Genomic DNA, 21,215 nt, shown 5'->3' with positions numbered 1-21,215 from the left:
TGTAATTTTCATCATAGGTACACTTCAACTATGACAGACAAAATGAGAAAAAAAATCCAGAAAATCACATTGTAGGATTTTTAATTAATTAATTTGCAAATTACGTGTCCTGCTTAAGCCAGTACATGTCCATGCCCGTCTAAAGTTTGCTAGAGAGCATTTGGATGATCCAGAAGAAGATTGGGAGAATGTCATATGGTCAGATGAAACCAAAATATAACTTTTTGGTAAAAACTCAACTCGTCGTGTTTGGAGGACAAAGAATGCTGAGATGCATCCAAAGAACACCATACCTACTGTGAAGCATGGGGGTGGAAACGTCATGCTTTGGGGCTGTTTTTCTGCAAAGGGACCAGGACGACTGATCCATGTAAAGGAAAGAATGAATGGGGCCAGCAAGGGCCTTGAAGATGAAACGTGGCTGGGTCTTTCAGCATGACAATGATCCCAAACACACCGCCCGGGCAACAAAGGAGTGGCTTTGTAAGAAGCATTTCAAGGTCCTGGAGTGGCCTAGCCAGTCTCCAGATCTCAACCCCATAGAAAATCTTTGGAGGGAGTTGAAAGTCCGTGTTGCCCAGCAACAGCCCCAAAACATCACTGCTCTAGAGGAGATCTGCATGGAGGAATGGGCCAAAATACCAGCAACAGTGTGTGAAAACCTTGTGAAGACTTACAGAAAACATTTGACCTCTGTCATTGCCAACAAAGGGTATATAACAAAGTATTGAGATAAACTTTTGTTATTGACCAAATACTTATTTTCCACCATAATTTGCAAATAAATTAATTAAAAATCCTACAATGTGATTTTCTGGATTCGTTTTCTAATTTTGTCTGTCATAGTTGAAGTGTACCTATGATGAAAATTACAGACCTCTCTCATCTTTTTAAGTGGGAGAACTTGCACAATTGGTGGCTGACTAAATACTTTTTTGCCCCACTGTATTCATTGATTACTCCCCAACCCTGGTGTTCTATTTCAAGCATGCGTCTGATGGTACAGATGATACAAGGTGTATGAGTTCGATATACTGTATATCCACAACTCAACTGTATTTGGCCTATAAATCTACATTTCACTTAAGCATTTTTGTGTCAGAATTTATCAATTATTCCATCTCTTTCTTATTTTCTATAACATCCAATATCAGCATTACAATGATAGTCCATTACTTCCCTATTTTCTCGCTCCATCCTTCATCCTCTCCTCCGTAGTCTACTGCTCCCACTCTTTCCCCTTCCTCTCCTCCGCTCCGCCGCATCCAATTGATGCTGTTTGCGCAATTACGCACATGCGCAATGGGATGTTTTAGCCATTTGCAGGAAACCAACTAGCAGGAATAATAAATAGCTAAGTGTTTTTCTCTCCTATATGATCAGACCTAACTGTACCTTTCCCCTTCCGTCCCAATGTTTACAGTAGATATAGCTTTAATAAGAAGATTTTAGGAACATAGACTGTTATGCTGCTCTCTCTGGTTCAAAGGTAATATGTGGATGTTCAGTAGACCCTCTATGTGACTGAATTACTACAGCTCCAAGGAGTCCGCAGACGACAGACACCGCCGTACAGATGTGAGTCTGCGTATTTTTCTAACTGTCGGCGAAATCCCCGACAGCCCATGTAACCCAGGTAATGAAAGCTGCATGGGTTCGTTGTTGACGGCTACTGGTGCCTGTTATATCAAAATTTGTATTACTTTATTATAGCCTAACCTAGACATAATTATTATACAGACCAGCGGACTGTTTATCTTAACGCAAATGTGTTTGTTTCGTCAGTGCGAGTTTTGAGTGTCACCTTTGTTTGGCTGTGGTTGTTGACTGGAAAGAAGAGCGCTGTGCCTTTGTAAACTGGTGCGGGCTGTTTGTACTTGTTCTCTCTAGAGTCGGCTAAACGAAGACAGAAGTAGGCTACAATAAAATTAACATCGCCAAAGTCACCATTCCAGTTAAATAATGTATGTCTGTGTCAGCCGGTGTATGTTGGTTACCGGCAGCAGTTGCAGGCTACTGTCAGAGATACAGTAGTTCCACGTTTTTTAGTATTTTTTGGGGGCCATTATTTGGACATAGCCCTAGGTTATTGATCTATCTGTGTGGAAATGAAAACCTTTAGGGCCAGGGGAGCAGCTATAAGTTAGTAGAGTCTTGCCAATGCCTACAAGTCTGTTGGTTATTGTGTTGCAGTAACAAAGTTCTTGGTAGTGTATATGCATTTCTTAATTTATTCACAGTATTTATGTGAATACAACAAAAAAACAATCTGCCTTTCAGGTGGGGCAGCAATGTGTGGCTTTTGTAAGCACTGTTATGAACACCGGTGAGGGAAGGAGAGGAAGAAAGGGAGGACAGGAGAGAGAACCTGAAAAGAGCCCCAAACTGTTATCCCATCCACCCCTGACCCTGGAAGTGATTGATTCCCTGTGAGGGGTTGTCCTCTCGAACCTTAGCCCTGACCCCAGCCAAAGAGCCCCCCACCTTGATCCAGACAGACAGAGCAGTGCAGAGGGGACCGCAGGCAGAGAGGAGACCCTGGGAGGGGAGAGGGTTGGACACTCAAATGGAGGCAGACTGGAGGAAGAGGAAGAGAAGCTAAAGGAGAAGAAGGAGAAAGAAAGATTGTTGCTGGTGGATGACAGAGAGGAAACGGTGGGGAGAGAGAACCTTGCACCAGTCTTTAGTAGCAAAGACAGAGGAGGAAAGGAGGAGAAACAGAGGGAAGAGGCCATCTCAAACCAAAGCCAAATGTAGTCTATTACCTCGACAGAGCCAGCTCTGCCTCCTGCACAGTTATGGCCAGTGGCACACTGAACAATAACACCCTCATCACTTCTTCCTCTTCTCCAAAATGCTCTACCTTTTTTTTCCTCGTCTCCTTCCTCAGAGCGAGACAGAGATGAGAGATACAGGAGGAGTGCAGTGCAGTAGTCCTAGTTTTCCTCTGAGCTTTATTAAACCCCAGAAGTCAGCCCTGCCTGAGTCCACCAGCACACCTGTTACAGATGATAGGAGGGCAGACACCACTCACACTTCCCTTATTGCCAATGGAGACACCGCCAGAGTTCCAAAACCAAACAACAACCCGAAAGAGACAGATGGAAAAAGAGAGGGATATGGAGAGATAGAAGGAGATAAGGATAGAGAGGGAGATGAGAACTTAAAGACCGTTTCTAAATACCTCCACCCCTCTCTGTCCTCTCCTGGCTCACTGAACAGTCACATGGCCTTGATGCACTCCTGGAACTCCTGCAAGATGCTCAAATGCCCCAAATATAACTGGCACTACAAGTCCCAGCAGACACTGCATGCCCACCTCAGAGAAAAACACCCTGCGTCTGGGGGCTTGTGTGTGTGTGGGGGCTCGGGGGAGAAGTGTGTGTGTGTGGAGGGTCAAGGGGTGTGTGTGTGTGTACTGTAGCATGGGGAAGGCCCACCCTCGTCTGTCCCGGGGAGAGAGTTATGTCTGTGAGTACAAGCACTACCGCTGTGGTGTGTGGGATTACACAACCTCCTCTAAAGGAAACCTCAGCATACACATGCAGTCAGACAAACACCTCAGCAATGTACAGGTAGCAGGACACACACACCCTGCGCACGGCACACACACACACACTCCGCACACAATGGGGGCTACGCTGTCAGAGACACGGCAGGCGAACAGGGCTACGGACACACACACCCCACAGTCACACAGCCCCCTGCACCCCCTGCACACACAACACACCCTACCCCAGCTAGCCCCCTTCCCAGGGTAAGAGGTGGCGGTGTGAGGTGTGTGATTATGAGACCAGCATTGCCCGGAATCTTTGCATACACATCACCAGCGAGAAACACATGCCTAACGTGCTGCGCCTGAAACAAACACACAACGTGTTGCAGAGAAGCTACTACCTGGCCCACTGCAGGTGTCTGCCTCCTCAACTCACACACAGCATAGGGGAGAGACCACACACACATACTCAGTAACTGTTCTGTTGGGCTCTGTTCACTGGCACATCAAGTTAGGTTGATACTTGATTATATCCATGCTTATATGTACAGTATGTTTTCTCACGGCCTGTTTGTGTGCTGTGTATTCTAGGTGGGGAACAGTCTTTGGATATGCATCAACTATCAGCAGAGGAGCCAGTCGCCCCGGATTCAACCCTGAACCCCTCCCCCTCTCATCCTCCCTCCTCCTCACCATCCCCTTCTCCCCCTCCTCCACTGTCTCTCTCCCCCTCTTCTCCTCTTTCCTGTGGTGTGTTCCAGTGCCTGGTGTGTTCCAGTTTCTCCTCTGACAGTCTGGAGTCTCTTATGTCTCACCTGAGTGCCCCCTGCTCCCTGCCCCAGTCTGAGTGGCGATCTCTGGTGGCTGGAGGCTGCTACTGCAGGCTGTGTGGCTACAGCACCCCCCTCAGGGCTAACTTCACCCTGCACTGCCAGACAGACAGACACAGGGCCCAGTACCAGCTGGCTTCCCACCTCTGGGAGAAGGGGAAGGCCGGGGACAGGGAGGAATTTGGGAAGTTGGTTGCTACAGGCAACCCAGTCCAGCTGAAGTGTAACTCGTGTGACTTCCAGACCACCAGCTTGGATAAACTGAAAATACACAGCATCAACCCCCAACACCAGGCCAGCCTCAGAGTCTACAGGGTCAGTACACACACACACACGATTTGGAGGCCTGTTTCATTGCTGTACTTGGACTATAAGATTATTTCTAAATATCTGGCATATAGACAGCAAATAAAGCACAGGGACCAGATTTATTTAGTGCATCTTTCTCTCCGTCACAGTCTAACCCCAACCTATCACCCTCTCTCTCTAGTTCTTACAGCAGTACGACAGTGCAGTAGATGGAGGGTCCTGGTTGTTCCACTGTGTCCTGTGTAACTACTCCTCCTGTTCTAAACTCCACCTATTGAGACATACCCACTCCCCTGGTCATCAGAAGAGGGAGCTTCACTACTTGCAGTTAGTGAGAGGGAGGAGCCTGGAGGAAGGGGAGGGGCTAGCGGCTACTTTCACCATTAGGAAGTGTCCCAGTCCTGAGACAGGTAAGAGACTTAGCTGGTCATTTCCAAATCCCTCCTATCTGAAATGTGCACTTGTTCAGTCCCCCTGATGAATTTAAAAGTTTATGATTAATTAAGGCATTGGCAAGAGGGAGTTTCAACCATATTTGTACACCAGTCCAGAACAAGTTGACAAATAGAATGGAGAAAATGATCTGCAGGTCTATAATGTCAACGGAGAGAAGAAACCTGGAGAGATGGAGCAGGGTGAAGAGAGAGTGATAGAGAGAGAAGGAATGATTGATTATGGTCAGGGATCTATTGGGTTAATTGGTTTGTCGAAACAAGCTTGTGACATCCCATATTGCCCCTGACAATGCTAACTTGAGACATCACCACTGAGACACTGCTATTGAACTTTAATGTTCTAGAATAGAGATTTAAAGGGTCAGTTACCCAGACTCAGAGCCTAATCCTGGACTAAAAAGCACTGTCAATAGAGATTCTCCGGCATGATTTTTAGTCTAGCAGCAATAGGCTTAATCAGAACCCGGGAAATCTTCCCTCAGTGTATCAATCAAATAAATTTATAAAGCCCTTTTTACATCATCAGATGTCACAAAGTGCTTATACAGAAACCCAGCCTAAAACCCCAGAGAGCAAGTAATGCAGATGTCTTCGCACTGTGGCTAGGAAAAACTCCCTAGAGAGACAGAAACCTAGAGAGGAACCAGGCTCTGAGGGGTGGCCACTCCACTTCTGGCTGTGCCCTGTGGAGATTATAAGAGTACATGGCCATTAAGGCCATATCGTTCTTCAAGATGTTCAAACGTTCATAGATGATCAGCGGGGTCAAATAACAGTGGTTATAGAGTGTGCAACAGGTCAGCACCTCAGGAGTAAATGTCAGTTTCTTTTCATAGCCATGCATTCAGAGGTAGAGAGAGCAGGTGCAGTAGAGAGAGAGATAGATGGAGAGAGCAGGTGCGGACTATAGAGATAGATGGAGAGAGATACACAGAGAGATAGAGGGAGAGTACCTTTCTGATGACTCTAATTTCCTCTAGTCTAACTGTCAGGATTAAATCTGGTCTAACTGTCAGGATTTAAATCTGGTCTAACTCAGTCTGCGACTCTATTAATTAAACAGTCAATACCAGGTATTCAGTCTGAATGAACTGGTCTGAACCCCAGAAGGTTTCCTAATAGAAAATGTATACTGGATCAGTTAGTATACAGTATGTGTGTGTGTTGCTGTGTATTAACATACAGTACCAGTTTGGACACGCTTTATATTGACTATTTTCTACATTGTAGAATAATAGTGAAGACCTCAAAATGATGAAATAACACATATGGAATCATCTAGTAACTAAGTATTAAATAAATATAAATATATGTTATACCCTTTGCCTTGATGACAGCTTTGCACACTCTTGGCATTCTCTCAACCAGCTTCATGAGGATGTCACCTGGAATGCATTTCAATTAACAGGTGTGCCTTGTTAAAAGTTCATTTGTGGAATTTATTTCCTTCTTAATGCCTTTTGAGCCAATCAGTTGTGTTGTGACAAGGTAGGGGTGGTATACAGAAGATAGACCTATTTGGTAAAAGACCAAGTCCATAGTATGGCAAGAACAGCTCAAATTTTATTTATTTGATTTTATTTCACCTTTATTTAACCAGGTAGGCAAGTTGAGAACACGTTCTCATTTACAATTGCGACCTGGCCAAGATAAAGCAAAGCAGTTCGACACATACAACAACACAGAGTTACACATGGAGTAAAACAAACATACAGTCAATAATAGAGTAGAAAAATAAGTCGATGTACAATGTGAGAAAATAAGGTGAGATAAGGGAGGTAAAGGCAAAAAAAAGGCCATGGTGGCGAAGTAAATACAATATCGCAAGTAAAACACTGGAATGGTAGATTTGCAGTAGAAGAATGTGCAAAGTAGAAATATAAATAATGGGGTGCAAAGGAGCAAAATAAATAAATAAATACAGTAGGGGAAGAGGTAGTTGTTTGGGCTAAGTTATAGATGGGCTATGTAAAGTTGCAGTAATCTGTGAGCTGCTCTGACAGCTGGTGCTTAAAGCTATTGAGGGAGATAAGTGTTTCCAGCTTCAGAGATTTTTGTAGTTCGTTCCAGTCATTGGCAGCAGAGAACTGGAAGGAGAGGCGGTCAAAGGAGGAAATGGTTTTGGGGGTGACCAGTGAGATATACCTGCTGGAGCACGTGCTACAGGTGGGTGCTGCTATGGTGACCAGCGAGCTGAGATAAGGGGGGACTTTACCTAGCAGGGTCTTGTAGATGACCTGTAGTCAGTGGGTTTGGCGACGAGTATGAACCGAGGGCCAGCCAACCAGAGCGTACAGGTCGCAGTGGTGGGTAGTATATGGGGCTTTGGTGACCAAACGGATGGCCCTGTGATAGACTGCATCCAATTTATTGAGAAGGGTATTGGAGGCTATTTTGTAAATGACATCGCCGAAGTCGAGGATGGTCAGTTATACGAGGGTGTTTGGCAGCATGAGTGAAGGATGCTTTGTTGCGAAATAGGAAGCCAATTCTAGATTTAACTTTGGATTGGAGGTGTTTGATGTTTGATGAAGCAAGAGAAACTACAGTCCATCAATACTTTAAGAAATGAATGTCAGTCATTTCAGAAAATTTGAAGAACTTTGAACTTTTCTTCAAGTAAAGTCACAAAAACCATCAAGCATTATGATGAAACTGGCTCTCATGAGGACCGCCACAGGAAAGGAAGACCCAGAGATACCTCTGCTGCAGAGGATAAGTTCATTAGAGTTACCAGCCTCAGATTACAGTTCAAGTAACAGACACATCTCAACATCAACTGTTCAGAGGAGACTGTGTGAATCAGGCATTCATGGTCAAATAGCTGCAAAGAAACCACTACCAAAGGACACCAATAAGAAGAAGAGACTTTCTTTGATCCAAGAAACACAAGCATTAGACAGGTGGAAATCTGTCATTTTGGTCTGATGAATCCAAATTGGAGATTTTGGGTTCCAACCGCCATGTCTTTGTGAGATGCAGAGAAGGTGAACGGATGATCTCCGCATGTGTGGCTCCCACTGGGAAGCATGGAGGAGGAGATGTGATGGTGTGGGGGTGCTTTGCATGTGACACTATCTGTGATTTATTTAGAATTCAAGGCACACTTAACCAGCATGGCTACCCCAGAATTCTCCAGCAATACGCCAATCCATCTGGTTTGCGCTTAGTGGGACTATCATTTGTTTTTCAATAGGACAATGACGCAAAACACACTTCCAGGCTGTGTAAGGGCTATTTGACCAAGGAGAGAGATGAAGTGCCTCATCAGATGACCTGGCCTCCACAATCACCCGACCTCAACCCAATTGAGATGGTTTGGAATAAGTTGGACCACAGAGTGAAGGAAAAGCAGCCAACAAGTGCTCAGCATATGTGGGAAGTTGTTCAAGACAGTTGGAAAAGCACTCTTCGTGAAGCTGGTTGAGAGAATTCCAAGAATGTGCAAAGCTGTCATTAAGGCAAAGGGTGGCTACTTTGAAGAATCTAAAATATATTTTGATTTGTTTAACACTTATTTATTTGGTTACTACATGATTCCATATGTGTTATTTCATAGGAAAAAAATTAAGAAAAAACCTTGAATGAGTAAGTGTGTCCAAACTTTTGACTGGTACTGTATGTGCTACCTTTCTAGGTGGAAGCATTGAGGAGGAGGGGGAGAGGAGAGATTCCCTTTCTCCAGCCAAGCGATCGTTCTCTGGGCTGGAGGAGACACAGAGCCCCCTCTCTCCCAAACGCCCCAGAACAGACCAGCGCTCTACTCACCAACAGGCTACTGGCAAGTGCCCACTGTGCCAGGACACACTGGTATACACACACCTGAGACGCCACCTCATACTCACACACAGTGTGGTCCAGGACTGTGTGGACAAGCTCATGAGTGTGGTAAGTGTGTGTGTTTCTGTGTGTGTGTTCTAGCTACCTTTTCTTAGCAGAAGGGCAGTCAAGCTGATGGAGCTCGTTTTTAGTGTCTCCAGCAAACAAAGAGTGCTCATTTTTATCCACATCACCAACATTCATTACTTTGCCCAGCATGATCAATGCTCTTTGTCTCCCTCTTTGACTCCCTCTTCCTATTTCTCCCTTCATCCCTCTCTCACCCCTCTCATCTCTCTCACCCTCTCCCTACTCCCTTTTTCTTTACTGCCTTTTCTTATCTCTCCATCTTCTCTCACTTTCTCTATCCCTCTCTTTCCACTCTATCTCTCCATCTTTCTTTCTGCGACCCCTTGTTCTTTCTCTATTCCCATCTCTCCACCCCTTGTTCTGTCTCTGTCTCCCCTCCCCAGCTCCCCGTTTTCTCTCTGTACCCCACCCCCATTCCCCCCCCCCTCTTTCTCTCTGATAATAGCATAGGTTCATTAATTCAGACTTGGATTATGATGGCCATTATGTTCCGGGCTTTCCAATGTCTCTGTCTACATTAAGCCTGACCTTCACTCTCTCACTGGGGCATATACGTTGTGTGTGTGTGTGTGTGTGTGTGTGGTTGATTTAAAAACACTCTTGATTCGGTTTTCCTCCATCTATTATTAGTGTGTAATGGGAGAATGAGGTGATGTAGACAATACAGGAGCATCACTATTATTATTCCATCTGCACTATCAAACAGGAAAGACACTGTTTTGACTGACTATAAAGGCAATCAGTCATCTGGATAGATTCAGACTGACGTTTTAAACCTTTGTTGTTGGTTTCTTTTCCAGGTGGCAGTGGAGCTGCCAGAGATTCTGCAGAAAGAGACACTGCAGATGGAGTCCAACTCAAATATAAAGGAATTTCAAACAAACGATTGCAACACAAGCTCTTACACGAAGGAATCCCTCACAAATGAGTCTCAAACAAATGACTACCATACAAAAAAAGAAAAAGTAATCACAGCCAAAGATGTCCCTGCTCTCGTGACTCCTCCCTGTGAGGACCAGCACCCAGCAGAGGACAACACCTCTCACCTCCTTGAGTCCTCCAGCTCTCCCCCTTCCCCACCCACTCTTTCCTCTCTCTCCCCCAGCAACCTCCCTTCATCCACCTTACCCCTGTCTCCTCCCAGTGATGCCCCTCCCCCCTCTGATTGTCATGGTTACAGGTTTTGCTGCAGCAGGTGCAGTCTAGCGGTCCAAAGGCAGAACCACACCATGAGGGCGGCGACAGAGTGCCACCTCTGCCCCAGACGGTGCCGCAGCCAAGAGGCCCTGCAGAGACACCTGCTCAACACACACCTACAGGACCTACACCTACAGGGTACATACCCTGACCAGAGTGGAGCACACATCCAACAACCAATCAGCCTGGAGGAAGAGGAGGGGGAAAGTATGAGTGAAAAAGAGACAGATAAGAAAGAGGAAGATGATGAGGAGGGGGAGGGAGAGCAGGGAAAGGGAGATGAAGGAGAGGATGAAAAGGATGACCCAGATGAGGAGGAGGAGAGGCCCAGTTCAGGGGTTGGTGACAGTGACCAGGGTTCAAGGCAGCAGGAGGAGAAGGAGGCAGGGTCAGAACCCAACCCCTTCAGCAAGGGCTCCAACCCCACTCTGGAGCGGTTTTTGGACCCGGCTCAGCCCTACAAGTGTTCCTTCTGCTGTGAGTCCTTCACTCAGAGAACCATCCTGCCGGTCCTCTATAACTCTCTGTCCCACCGAGCCAGAGCCAGATGGGTCCTGCAGGACTCCAGCCCCAGTTCCCCTGACACCCGCTGCAGCCCGGACCCAAGTTCCTACCGCTGCAGAATGTGTCGGGTGGCTTACAGCCAGAGTTCCGCCCTGGACATTCACCTCCGCTCTGCACTTCACCAGACACGAGCCCGTGGAGCTCGGACCCAGCTATCACTGAAACCCCACACCCTCCAAACCCTAGTTCCAGCCTTGGTTCAGACCACTGCCTCCAGCCGTTCACCAGGGGGAGGAGAGGTATCTACCAGGGAAACCCCCCCAACAGCCACCAGATCAGCCCCTTCCTCCCCAAGTCCCTGTTCCTCCCTCAGTGAAGCCCAGCTGAGTGTGGGTGTCTCTGGGAAGGCTGAGGGCCACCAGGCTAAGAGGCGGAGGGTAGAGGACCTGACAGCATCTGGAGGACAGCAGGACCTAACGTTACTCCAACAGCAGTTAGCCCAGGCCCAGATGCTACAACAGCAACATAAGTTAGCCCAGGCCCATATACAGGAACACACAGTCCTCCTCCAGCCCCAGCTCTTTAGTCCAACACTGCTCCCGCACCTCCCCTTACTGCAGCAGAACCTCTTAAAGCAGTTCCTCCCTTCAGCAGCAGAGAGTCTCCAACAGAGGAACCTCCTCTCTCCACTCCAGTTCTCCCCAGACAGCCTGTTTTCTCTACAGCAGCAGATGCTCCAGTCCTTCTACCTCTCTGGAGATCTGCAGCTCAACCCTAACATGAACATTAGTCAGATCACCTCAGCCCTCTCCCTCCAGACCATCGCTTCCCTCTCCTCTCAGACAAATGGGCTTAAACATCCCTCTCCAAAGCTGGTGACAACTAGCATCCAGTCTCCAGCCCAGCCCCCGAAATGTGAGACCCAGGCTGAGACAGCTGACAGTGACTCCCCCCTTCACCAGATGGAGAAAGAGTCAAATCCATCCTCATCTCCTGAGGGAGGTGGAGAGATGCAGGAGAGTGAGAAGAGGGATGGAGCAGAGAAGGCCCTCAGAGTTCTGCTGGAGAGATATGGCTGGGAGCTGGCCCTGCAATCCAATCAGAGCAGACAGAGACAGCAGAACAGAGAGATGGAGGGATGCCTGGAGGAGGAGAAGCAGTGTGGAGAATGTGGGAAGCTGTTCTCTGACTCAGTGATCCTGAAGAGCCATCGGGAGTTTGTTCACCAGCAAATGATCACTCCGGTAGTGTTGGAGACGTTCTCCAGACAGTATGACTGCCTCTATCCCCTCACACACTTCCCAGTGGGGGACAATGATAATACTGTTGTTGCACATCTAGCCACAGCACTTGTACTTGCACCCTTACCCCCAGCACCAGTCTCAGATTCAATCTTTGACCAAGCCCAATCCCTCTCCCAAGCCTCCATAGGTCCAGATCAAGCTGTACCCACCACACCGGCATCTGTACCTGTAAACTTGTCCACAGACCAAGCCCCAGTTAATTCCTTCTGCCCAGCCCAAGCCTCACCAACACCCTCTCCTCCTCCACCCTCTTCCCAAACACAACCACTTCCAGAGCAGCAGCAGGACACTACGACATCGACAACCACCCCTGCCCCCTCTCCAACTATCATACCCCAGTCCAATCTCTCCATGCATTTCCCCTTATCCCAACTCCCCATGCCCCCTCTTCCTTTACCAAGCCTCCCCACTCTTCCCTTCCCCATAGACCTCTCTCTCCTCCCCCTTGGTCTAATGCAGCCCATAGTACTCCAGTCTATGCTTCAGTACCAGTCCCTGTTATCATCTGGCCACCAACCACCCCTATCCCTATTCACCAACGCTCACTCCACCCTCAAACCATCTCTACCCTCATACACTAACACACACTGTGATCCTAGTCCATCTCTACCCTCATACACTAACACACACTGTGATCCTAGTCCATCTCTAACCTCATACACGAACACACACTGTGCTCCAAGCCCATCTCTAACCTCATACACGAACACACACTGTGCTCCAAGCCCATCTCTAACCTCATACACCAACACACACTGTGCTCCTAGTCCATCTCTAACCTCATACACGAACACACACTGTGCTCCAAGCCCATCTCTAACCTCATACACGAACACACACTGTGCTCCTAGCCCATCTCTAACCTCATACACGAACACACACTGTGCTCCAAGCCCATCCCTGCCCTTTCTGAAGCGTAGGCTGGAGGAAGGGACAGCGGTAACGCCTATGAGGGATGTGATGGACGGTGAGAGAGAGGAAGAGGGAGTTAGAGAGGGTGATGAGCAGAGGAGGGATAGGCGCCAGAGGACCACCATCAGTTCGGAGCAGCTAGAGGTTCTGTACCAGCGCTACAGTCTGAACTCCAACCCAACCCGCTCTGTACTGGAGGGCATCACCAGGGACACAGGCCTGAAGAAACGTGTAGTGCAGGTACTCTATCATTCTCATAGTAACATTTCTATAATTATGTAATGGTGACCATGTTGTGTTTGTCTGTACTTCATCAGGTATGGTTCCAGAACACCAGGGCTCGTCAGAGGAAGGGCCAGCTCCAGACCCTGGGGAGAGGAGGAGGTCTGTGTCTGGGTGAGAACCACAGGCGCTGTCCGTTCTGCAGGGCTCTCTTCAAGGCTCAGAACGCCCTGGACGCCCATGTCAGGGCCCACCACTGTTCACAGACTGACAGAGCTGCCTATGGCTCATTTAATCAGATGGGTCCTGCAGTTGACTCCAGCTTCTCTCACAACCATTGATCCTACAGAGACAGGGAGGGTCACTCTCTCTCCATCCAGCCTTTTCCCTCTCTCTCCCAGCATCCTCCTCTCTCTCCCTCTCTCCCCAAGCCCGTTTCATCCCTCCCCAAGCCCATGGGGCGTCCCCACTGAGAGAAAATACATTTCTGGGAAAACCAATTTGTCCTTTGACCTGAACAAACCCCAAATTGAAGAGGAGGAGAAAGAAAAGAAAGAGCATCTGTCAGTAAAAAAATACCTTTGTCTGACCAGGCTCATGAGGGTAACTGTAGCAATCTGTTGTCTCTGGGATACAATTATGGAATGGCGAGCTTCAACGTTCATGACTGTGACCAGAACACCAGTCCAAATCTGTCTGAGTGTGGATAGGCATGTACCGAGACAGCAGCAGAGGCCGCGTACCCAGATGACCCACCAGCAGGTTGACCAACTCCGTCTGCTACAGGGAGCAACCCAGCACCCTGCGGTGTGAGGGCCTCGCATGCAGGGTAGTGCAGGTGTGGTTTCAGAATAACCGGGCCAAAGAGAAGAAGGCCAGGGGCCTTAGAGTCGACCCAACCACAGGATAGAGAGAGACTGCAGAGGACAGGGGAGAGAATACACAGCCATGAACCAAGTGCACGTCAGTCACAACAATGAACCAACCACAGACACAGCCATGAACCAACCTCACAAAGAGCGATGAACCAACCACACACACAGCCATGAACCAACCACATGCCCAAGAAGCCAAAGAGCATTCTACCAGTGTACCTCATCCCCTCCTCAGCCCAAAAACATCACAGGGCATACCTCCTAGAGCTTTAAGACACAACTCCTCTGTTCCTCCCTCTCTCCTCTCCTGTCCTTTCTTCCAACCGATACCTCAGGAGTTAACCCCTCCATGCCAACAGATGTCCCTGTCGAGACCATATCATCTGGAGAATCAGGAAATGGTATGTAATCTTCCCACTTCTGTTTAAAGACTTTACTAGTGTTGTAGTTCTGTTGCAAGTACGAACAGATTCTATCAAGATAGTCTCAGATAGTCTAAGACGTTTGGTGTATAGAATGTTCTTTCAAAGTAAAAGAACTGAAAGAAACAAAAGCCGCTACGGAAAACAAAAATAAAGAATATTCTTCACAAAGAGCTTCTGCAAAGACTGGCTTGGATTCCAAAGCTTGTAACCAAAACCTTACATGTCCTTGGATTGTGTTGTCAACATGGTGGTTTTCATTTCCTGAACTGCAGTACAGACCATACAGTGAAGGGTAGATCTGAGACCGGTGTAGTACCAGGTGTGCGGCAAAAGACTGACTGGCCTATGTGGTGCTGAAGCAGACCTCAACCTTCTCAAGCCAATGGTGACTCTATTGCACATGTAAATGTTCCTTATGTGGATAATAGGCCAAATAGCACTGAGATAAGTCCACTTTGTCCTTTAAGAGAGACGTCATATAAGAAGCTATTTTGATCATGTCCAACCAATATATGTCACAACCACTCCAACCAAACACTACACAACATTGTTTAGTAAATGTTAATGAATATGAATATTCTGGATTGACGGTTGTTGTTATGCTTTGATAAGACAAGTGTTGTTTTGTGGTTTATGAGAACATAATGTATGTGTTATGATGTGGAGTTTAGGTAAGATGTTACCACGCACTCTAACCATCTCTCTCTCTGTGTATGACGTCTTCTTACTCTCTCTGCATTAATATTACTGTAGTAATTATGATAATAACAACAGTAATAACTATGCTAATATATAATGCTTTAAAACACAACCCAAAGACATAATAGCACTGTAATCATTGGTGCATAAAGCCCACAAAAACAACTTGATAATGTATCATTGAATGATGGAAAGAAGAGAGACTGTATAAGAACTGCTGTATAAGAACTGCTGTATCTGCCTCTTCACCAGGCCACTGGTGACTGTATACTGAAATCTCCATGCAACCTACTGCTGTACTAGGTTGGAGTAGCACTTCTCAAAGCCAAACTCCCCAGCCCCTAGTGCCCTGGGTAGAAGAGTACTCAGTAGGGAACCAACCCCCAGCCCCTAGTGCACTGGGTAGAAGAGTACTCAGTAGGGAACCAACGACCAGCCCCTAGTGCACTGGGTAGAAGAGTACTCAGTAGGGAACCAACCCCCAGCCCCTAGTGCCCTGGGTAGAAGAGTACTCAGTACGGAACCAACCCTCAGCCCCTAGTGCCCTGGGTAGAAGAGTACTCAGTAGGGAACCAACCCCCAGCCCCTAGTGCACTGGGTAGAAGAGTACTCAGTAGGGAACCAACCCCCAGCCCCTAGTGCACTGGGTAGAAGAGTACTCAGTAGGGAACCAACCCCCAGCCCCTAGTGCACTGGGTAGAAGAGTACTCAGTAGGGAACCAACCCCCAGCCCCTAGTGCACTGGGTAGAAGAGTACTCAGTAGGGAACCAACCCCAGCCCCTAGTGCACTGGGTAGAAGAGTACTCAGTAGGGAACCAACCCCCAGCCCCTAGTGCACTGGGTAGAAGAGTACTCAGTAGGGAACCAACCCCCAGCCCCTAGTGCACTGGGTAGAATAGTACTCAGTAGGGAACCAAACCCAGCCCCTAGTGTACTTAGTAGAAGAGTACTCAGTAGGGAACCAACCCCCAGCCCCTAGTGCACTGGGTAGAAGAGTACTCAGTAGGGAACCAACCCCCAGCCCCTAGTGCACTGGGTAGAAGAGTACTCAGTAGGGAACCAAACCCCAGCCCCTAGTGCACTGGGTAGAATAGTACTCAGTAGGGAACCAAACCCAGCCCCTAGTGTACTTAGTAGAAGAGTACTCAGTAGGGAACCAAACCCCAGCTCCTAGTGTACTTAGTAGAAGAGTACTCAGTAGGGAACCAAACCCCATCCCCTAGTGTACTTAGTAGAATAGTACTCAGTAGGGAACCAAACCCCAGCCCCTAGTGTACTTAGTAGAAGAGTACTCAGTAGGGAACCAAACCCCATCCCCTAGTGTACTTAGTAGAAGAGTACTCAGTAGGGAACCAAACCCCATCCCCTAATGTACTTAGTAGAATAGTACTCAGTAGGGAACCAAACCCCATCCCCTAATGTACTTAGTAGAATAGTACTCAGTAGGGAACCAAACCCCATCCCCTAGTGTACTTAGTAGAATAGTACTCAGTAGGGAACCAAACCCCAGCTCCTAGTGTACTTAGTAAAAGTACTCTACTCAGTAGGGAACCAAACCCAGCCCCTAGTGTACTTAGTAGAAGAGTACTCAGTAGGGAACCAAACCCCAGTCCCTAGTGTACTTAGTAAAAGTACTCTACTCAGTAGGGAACCAAACCCCAGGTTCTAGTGTAATCAGTTGGGAACTACTTCAGAGCCATTGCAGTAGAGTGGTTGAAATTCTTTCCTCCTCAATGTAACCAACCAGATAGACTGAGCTGAAACAGACGTCCAGTTTGCTGCTCAGTCTTTGAGGACGTCCAGTTTGCTGCTCAGTCTTTGAGGACGTCCAGTTTGCTGCTCAGTCTTCGAGGACGTCCAGTTTGCTGCTAACGTATTTTGTAATATTGCAATAACTGTTATAACATCCATGATGCAGTTTATAACCTGACCTTTAATTCTGACGTTATCAAAGAAATACTTGGGGCTCCAGTATTTACTCATTAATGAATTACTATGTGACAGTGGTTTCTAAACAAAGCTACAAAGAAAATACTTCTATAGTAAAGATCCTGCATAGCTATGCTTTGCAGGTTAGATTGTATCTAGCCCTAAACCTTCCACAGGTCTGTGTACCAGTCTGTTTCTGCTCTTGTGTCACTGGCTTGTTTAGTCATGTAGCTAGCCATGTTTGTCTCTGCTTTAGGCCAGGCAACAATGTAGCCATGTAGTGACATAGACACATATCCATGCAGCCATGTAGCTGAGTAGCCACATAGTCATGTAGCCACATAGATTGTAACAATGTAGCCATGCAGCGGAACTGGACACAGAAACCAGGCTAATCTTCCAGGCTAAACCAGGCTAATCTTCCAAAGGATGCTAACTAACCCAGTTTTAGCTCTAAAACCAACCACAATACCAATGATCTTTTTCTGAAATTCCAAATACTGTACTACATGGCAGTTATGTACATATTGTTGTTTTGTTCCTTTTCCTCATTTTATCATTTAACTGTAAGATGTAAATATGGTTTTTTATTGTTCCCGGAGGCTGTTGCCATAGTGATAACCAAAATATACCTGTGTTGTGCACCTGTCCCAGTCTCTTGCTCCAGTGGTTGTTTGTTCGTTCTCCCCAGTTCTTCTACAGATGTTTTGTCCCCCTCCCCACTCTATAGCCACTGAGGTAAATAAAGTCTGGTTTGGTGTACATATTTTCCTCGTGCGTGCGTGTGTGTGCGCGTGTGTGGCCGATGTGAAATGGCTAGCTCGTTAGCGGTGGGTGCGCGCTAATAGTGTTTCAGTCGGTGACGTAACTCGCTCTGAGACCTAGAAGTAGGGCCGCGGCTTTTGTGGAGCGATGGGTAACGATGCTTCGAGGGTGACTGTTGATGTGTGCAGAGGGTCCCTGGTTCGAGCCCAGGTTGGGGCGAGGAGAGGGACGGAAGCTATACTGTTACACGTGCTTGTGTTTCATTTGCCTGTCCCCACAAGGAAAAAGGCTATTTTAGGATTATAATTAGAGTTATAAATTGGGGTTAAGGGTTATAATTCGGGGTTAGGAAAAATAGGGCTTTGAAAGGGAATCCATTTTGTTTGGTCCCCACAAGGATAGTAAAACAAACTGTGTAAGTACATCAGTGACATCCAGCCAGTTGACTTTCCTTTGTGAAAAAAATATATGATGAATATTAATGACCCCGCATGAATTAAACTGCTGCTAATGCTGGGATGGGTATGGTGGAGGGGGGTTGAAGTATGGGGAGGGTATATGTGTGTGTGTGTAGGGTATATAATGTTTATTACCTACTTGTGTATGCATATTTGATGCTGTGGGGTTACAGGGAGGAGGTTTAAGGAGGGGGATAGTAGGATGTAATGTCATGCACTGGAGTATCAGCGATCCTGGGGGAGGGGTCAGGGGAGAGAGTAGAGAGAGAGGGGGAGAGACCATAAGGGTTATAATGTCATTGGTATTGTTGTGTATGTAGGCTCATTTAGATTTAAATTGGTTCTGTTTGAGCAGAGGAGAAAAGCCAGTTCATGTTTATTCATGAGTCTCTTGGCTCAGCCACCAGTTAAAGACACAGGACTCTGTTTTCACTGATAACACCCCCACTCCAGCCTCAACCCCTGCACTAGCAGATTATTTTTCATGATTTATCTGTATGTGTTTTTGTATGTGTATTTCACATTATCAAGGTATCAGGTTTTTATTCATCTCTAGGGATCCCAGTACAGTCACTGTCCTGATGGTGAGCTGATTGATGGAATACTACACTGCAATAGCCATTTCCCTAATGGGGTACAGTATTAATAGTACACACACACACACACAGTGAATGTCATCGAGGGAGAGTTTGCTCAGAACTTCAACAGGTATAGAGTGGTGTTTATTAGAAGATGTGCTCTATATCCATCTTCTGAAGGATTTCATAATGGTCGCTAGGCGAGAGAGATTGCCGGGTAACAGTCTATTTACAATGTGAATGTTCTGAAACAAAACCACATTCTCTCCACAACATCTGAAAGCTATATATTGTAAGAGTGCCAGAAATGTCTGCTTTACAGGAGCATCTTAAAGGCGTAGTTCACATACATATGTGTAATTCTACCTACCTACAGTTGAAGTCGGAAGTTTACATACACTTATGTCGAAGTCATTAAAACTTGTTTTTCAACCACTCCACAAATTTCTTGTTAACAAACTATGGTTTTGGCAAGTCAGTTAGGAAATCTACTTTGTACATGACACAAGTCATTTTTCCAACAGTTGTTTACAGACAGATTATTTCACTTATAATTCACTGTATCACAATTCCAGTGAGTCAGACGTTTACATACACTAAGTTGACTGTGCCTTTAAACAGCTTGGAAAATTCCAGAAAATTATGCCATGGCTTTAGAAGCTTCTGTTGGGCTAATTGACATCATTCGAGTCAATTGGAGGTGTACCTGTGGATGTATTTCAAGGCCTACCTTCAAACTCAGTACCTCTTTGCTTGACATTATGGGGAAATCAGCCAAGACCTCAGAATTTGTTTTTAGACAAATCCCTGAGCTGAAATCTGTAGTTCTGCCCCTGAACAAGGCAGTGAACCCACTGTTCCCCAGGAGGCTGTCATTGTAAATAAGAGTTTGTTCTTAACTTACTGGACTAGTTAAATAAAGGTAAAATAAAATACTTATGGTAAAACCAGATTTACAACCACTCTTCCTTCCCCACCTCTCCCTCCATTGCAGACTGTATCCAGCTCCTCTTGTCATTTCGATCCCGTCTGAAGAGTTGCATTGACTTAACGGGCTAATACTTTTCGATACCCAGGTTTGAACCCCATCGGTCTCATAAGCATGTGTAAACTCTTTCTTGTTTCATCAGCTTGTTTCGCACCCGTTATGTTATATTGTGTTTGGTGCAGTGCCAACTCTCCCCTGGTTTACTGCCAACTATCTGTTTGTCTCTCCTCTGAAAGATGCCATCGCTGGAAAGCGGAGTCGCTGGCAACCGTTACCCTTGTCCAAACAATCCAAAAAAACAACAACATCGTTTAGAGAAGATTCATCACTAATTAATCTCTTAGCGAGGCGTTTCTCTGCTGCTAGCTCTGTTGTTTGTGAGTGTGCCACGGCAGCTGGCTGGCATGGTGTCCACTTTCTGGCTAAGGGAGAAGGGAGAGATGGGAGCAGAGGAAAAGAGGAGGCTGGAGGGAGTGGACACTTCATTGTTGGTATGATGCCTGTCTTCTGAAAGCCAGCTGTAACGGTTTTCTAGTGGTGATGAAGGAGAGTCGGACCAAACTGCAGCGTGTCGATTGCGATCCATATTTATTAAACAAAAAAAACGTAAACACGACTAAACACTAAACACTACAAAACAATAAACGTAATGAAAACCGAAAACAGCCTATCTAGTGCAAACTAACAGAGAGTACAAGTAAGACACTAAGGACAATCACCCACGACAAACTCAAAGAATATGGCTGCCTAAATATGGTTCCCAATCAGAGACAACGATAAGCATCTGCCTCTGATTGAGAACCACTCCAGACAGCCATAGACCTTGCTAGACAACCCACTAAGCTACAATCCCAATACCACCACCAAAACCCCAAGACAAACACACCACAATTACAAAAACCCCATGCCACACCCTGGCCTGACCAAATACATAAAGATAAACACAAAATACTTTGACCAGGGCGTGACAGAACCCCCTAAGGTGCGGACTCCCGAACGCACCTCAAAACAATAGGGAGGGTCCGGGTGGGCGTCTGTCCATGGTGGCGGCTCCGGCGCGGGACGTGGACCCCACTCCTTTAATGTCTTAGTCCCCTCTCCCTTCGTCCCTGGATAGTCCACCCTCGCCGCCGACCATGGCCTAGTAGTCCCCACCCAGAACCCCACTGGACTGAGGAGCAGATCGGGACTGAAGGACAGCTCGGGACCGAGGCAGCTCGGGACTGAGGGGAAGCTCGGGAGTGAGAGAAAGCTCAGGAGTGAGAGAAAGCTCAGGAGTGAGAGGAAGCTCAGGAGTGAGAGGAAGCTCAGGAGTGAGAGGAAGCTCAGGAGTGAGAGGAAGCTCAGGAGTGAGAGGAA

At 46.8% G+C, this 21,215-nt stretch overlaps 1 protein-coding gene across 1 annotated transcript; it reads left to right on the top strand.

Annotated features, from left to right (window-relative positions):
- Window positions 1-1,325: 1,325 nt before the first annotated feature.
- Window positions 1,326-15,922, top strand: LOC112245292 (zinc finger homeobox protein 3-like). The gene is made up of 6 exons (XM_024413309.2): window positions 1,326-1,578; window positions 4,088-4,641; window positions 4,817-5,045; window positions 8,728-8,978; window positions 9,800-13,156; window positions 13,234-15,922. The coding sequence occupies exons 2-6, from the start codon at window positions 4,108-4,110 to the stop codon at window positions 13,477-13,479; spliced, it is 4,617 nt and encodes a 1,538-aa protein (XP_024269077.2). The 5' UTR covers window positions 1,326-1,578; window positions 4,088-4,107; the 3' UTR covers window positions 13,480-15,922.
- Window positions 15,923-21,215: the final 5,293 nt, after the last annotated feature.

This window comes from Oncorhynchus tshawytscha, linkage group LG06 (assembly GCF_018296145.1).
Source record: "Oncorhynchus tshawytscha isolate Ot180627B linkage group LG06, Otsh_v2.0, whole genome shotgun sequence".
Lineage (NCBI taxonomy): Eukaryota > Metazoa > Chordata > Actinopteri > Salmoniformes > Salmonidae > Oncorhynchus > Oncorhynchus tshawytscha.
Note: the sequence above shows the minus strand (reverse complement) of the source record. Positions and strands in the feature narration are given on the sequence as shown.